The sequence below is a fragment of the Oncorhynchus kisutch genome, linkage group LG30, assembly GCF_002021735.2.
Source record: "Oncorhynchus kisutch isolate 150728-3 linkage group LG30, Okis_V2, whole genome shotgun sequence".
Taxonomy (NCBI): domain Eukaryota; kingdom Metazoa; phylum Chordata; class Actinopteri; order Salmoniformes; family Salmonidae; genus Oncorhynchus; species Oncorhynchus kisutch.
The window spans coordinates 33357756-33360029 of NC_034203.2; the positions used below are offsets into that span (position 1 = coordinate 33357756).

General features: G+C 40.1%; 1 protein-coding gene across 2 annotated transcripts; it reads left to right on the forward strand.

Annotated features, from left to right (window-relative positions):
* Window positions 1-450: 450 nt before the first annotated feature.
* On the forward strand, window positions 451-2014 carry LOC109875214 (C-C motif chemokine 20). 2 transcript variants are annotated; one of them, XM_020467471.2, is made up of 4 exons: window positions 451-653; window positions 843-960; window positions 1071-1148; window positions 1405-2014. In XM_020467471.2, the coding sequence occupies exons 1-4, from the start codon at window positions 578-580 to the stop codon at window positions 1439-1441; spliced, it is 309 nt and encodes a 102-aa protein (XP_020323060.1). In that variant the 5' UTR covers window positions 451-577; the 3' UTR covers window positions 1442-2014. The 2 variants fall into 2 exon arrangements, with proteins under 2 accessions (XP_020323060.1, XP_020323059.1); XM_020467470.2 differs by having other exon boundaries at window positions 518-653; window positions 843-937.
* The last annotated feature ends 260 nt before the right edge of the window (window positions 2015-2274 follow it).

Sequence of the window (2274 nt, forward strand, 5' to 3'; positions counted from 1 at the left end):
CACTCTCATATTGTTTAGCTTTCAAAAATCTTTTTGATCAAAGATCAGCAGACTATGTCCATGCTAGAGATCTTCCATTCACATCATTCTCAAAATGTACTGGTTTTCTTTTTATGTGCTTGTTTCTCCAACTTCTTGTAGATTCAGAAAATGTCAGAAGGGACAATACAGGAGCGAATTGGAATGGTAGCTTCTGTGGGTCTTGAGCATCAACCCTCTGTCTGTCAGCCCAAAACGTATGATGTTAGGCCAAGAAGTGCCTTGATGAGGTCCCAAGTTGTAAGGACACTAGAAATGTATATCAATCAAAACACGCACCATTCAAGCACCATTAGGAAAGCACAGTTCTGTGTGTCACTAAACTGCAGTGTTAGCAACTCTGTCTGCTATGATGCAGAGGTGGACTTCCTGTCCCCAATTTAGAAAACCAAAGGTTAGGAGTGTAGGATGTGATTGACACATATGGGTATAATCCACAAACACACATTCACGTGCACACACACACATTTGTAGGGGTATATAGGACCAGTCAGTAGGTTTGTTCAGTGTATCTTCTCTCATCCTACGTACCATCACCATGGCTTCCAGATACCTAGAGACAATCCTGCTTCTCTGCTGCATTGTGACCATGTTTAGTTCAACCTCAGCAGCATGTGAGTTTATCTGGTAACCAATTTACCACTTTACCTACTTAACAGTTTATCCATGTAAACTGTATAGATTTTTTTTTGTGAGACCTGCCAACTTGTTTTGGGGTCATATTATTACATTACATTCATGTTCTTGTGATCTGAATTGATGTTGCCTGTGGCTGACTGATTTGTGTGCTTATATGTGTTCAGATGGTCCTCGGAAACTTTACTGTTGTGTGGAGTTCCAGGAAAAGCCTGTACCCTACACGCAGATAATAGGCTACAAACAACAGAGTTATAAGGAGGTGTGCAACAATGACGCTATCATGTAAGCCCTGCATGATGTATATACACACACAAAGTTACAATACTCTCAAAATGAATGCTCATATTTGTAATCTCTATGAGGTTGAGGGTTAAGTGTGTTTTCTGTTGTAGCTTCTATACCACGAAGAACAAGAAGGTATGCGCCAGCATCAAGGACGAGTGGGTGAGGACGGCTCTGGTTCGTCTCAGGTACACATGCTCTCTTCTTAAGACACAAAGCATTCTCACTCAGCTACACACACCACAATGTCTCAGAGTTACAAATACACCAAATCGTACTTACAGGAGAGTTTGAAGGCTGGATGTCAATCAAACTTGCCATACGGGTTTTACTTAATGTCTTCGTGTACAAACTACTGCCTTCCAGCACACTTGTTCTGAAAAGTAAAATCATGTAAGTCTGCTTCAAACTCAAAATGAGTTTCATATTCTGTGTTATGTGCAGCTCCAAACTGAAGAAGATATCCACAGCAACACTGTGATGGCCAAAACCCCCCAACCAACTCTGAAAGGAAGATTCACCCACAGCGACACAACTTTTTCCAATCGCAACTCCAACAGCACCATAACCTTCAACATCACCAGTAACAACCCCATTGAGTAATGTGACCAAATTATGCAGATTTAATGCATTGCATATCTGAGGTTTGCCGTTGTTGAGGATTGTACTTTATTCATACTCAAGCTTTCAGGTATCTTCTGAACCCACAATATAATGTAATTAAGTTGATTGCTTCAATTAGTTATATTTTTCTGATTTACAATTTTTATATTTGTTTCTTTTAAGGCCTGCAGAAATAAATATATTCTATTGCCTTGATTATTTATTTTAGTCACATTACCTTAAAACTAGAGCTGACAACTGCATGGACATTAGTTGTGAATGTGATTGTGAATTGAAACAGTTCAACAGTGCAAAACCACTGTAACCATCATGACTTCAAATGACCTGTTGGGAAGATAACTGTATATTTAAACATTTTGAATCATCATATAAAGCCAATTTATTCAACATCATTTTCTCAATTCCAGTTAAAGTAAACAGATCTATCACATCATGAGGTGTGCGTGTTTGTGTTTAGAAGACGCCGTAGCACATCTCCTGGACGGTGCCCATGAGTGCCACCTCACAAATGATGCCACCGGTGGCCTTGTCCTTGTTGTCCCCACTCTAGAGAGACTTGGGAACCGTTGCACCCTGCTTAAGATCATAGGTCATCAGCTGGAGGAGGGGAGAAAACGCAGTCACAACACAGACCAATATCATCACATTATTGACCAAGACACAAAATATACAGGGACACACATCCTTTGT

What these genes read in the sequence shown, in the direction of transcription:
- LOC109875214 (XM_020467470.2), top strand. Translation starts at nt 578, where the DNA reads ATGGCTTCCAGATACCTAGAGACAATCCTGCTTCTCTGCTGCATTGTG. An exon ending in TAGTTCAACCTCAGCAGCAT is followed by an intron (nt 654 to 842) that starts GTGAGTTTATCT and finishes ATATGTGTTCAG; the next exon opens with ATGGTCCTCGGAAACTTTAC. An exon ending in ACGGCTCTGGTTCGTCTCAG is followed by an intron (nt 1,149 to 1,404) that starts GTACACATGCTC and finishes TGTTATGTGCAG; the next exon opens with CTCCAAACTGAAGAAGATAT.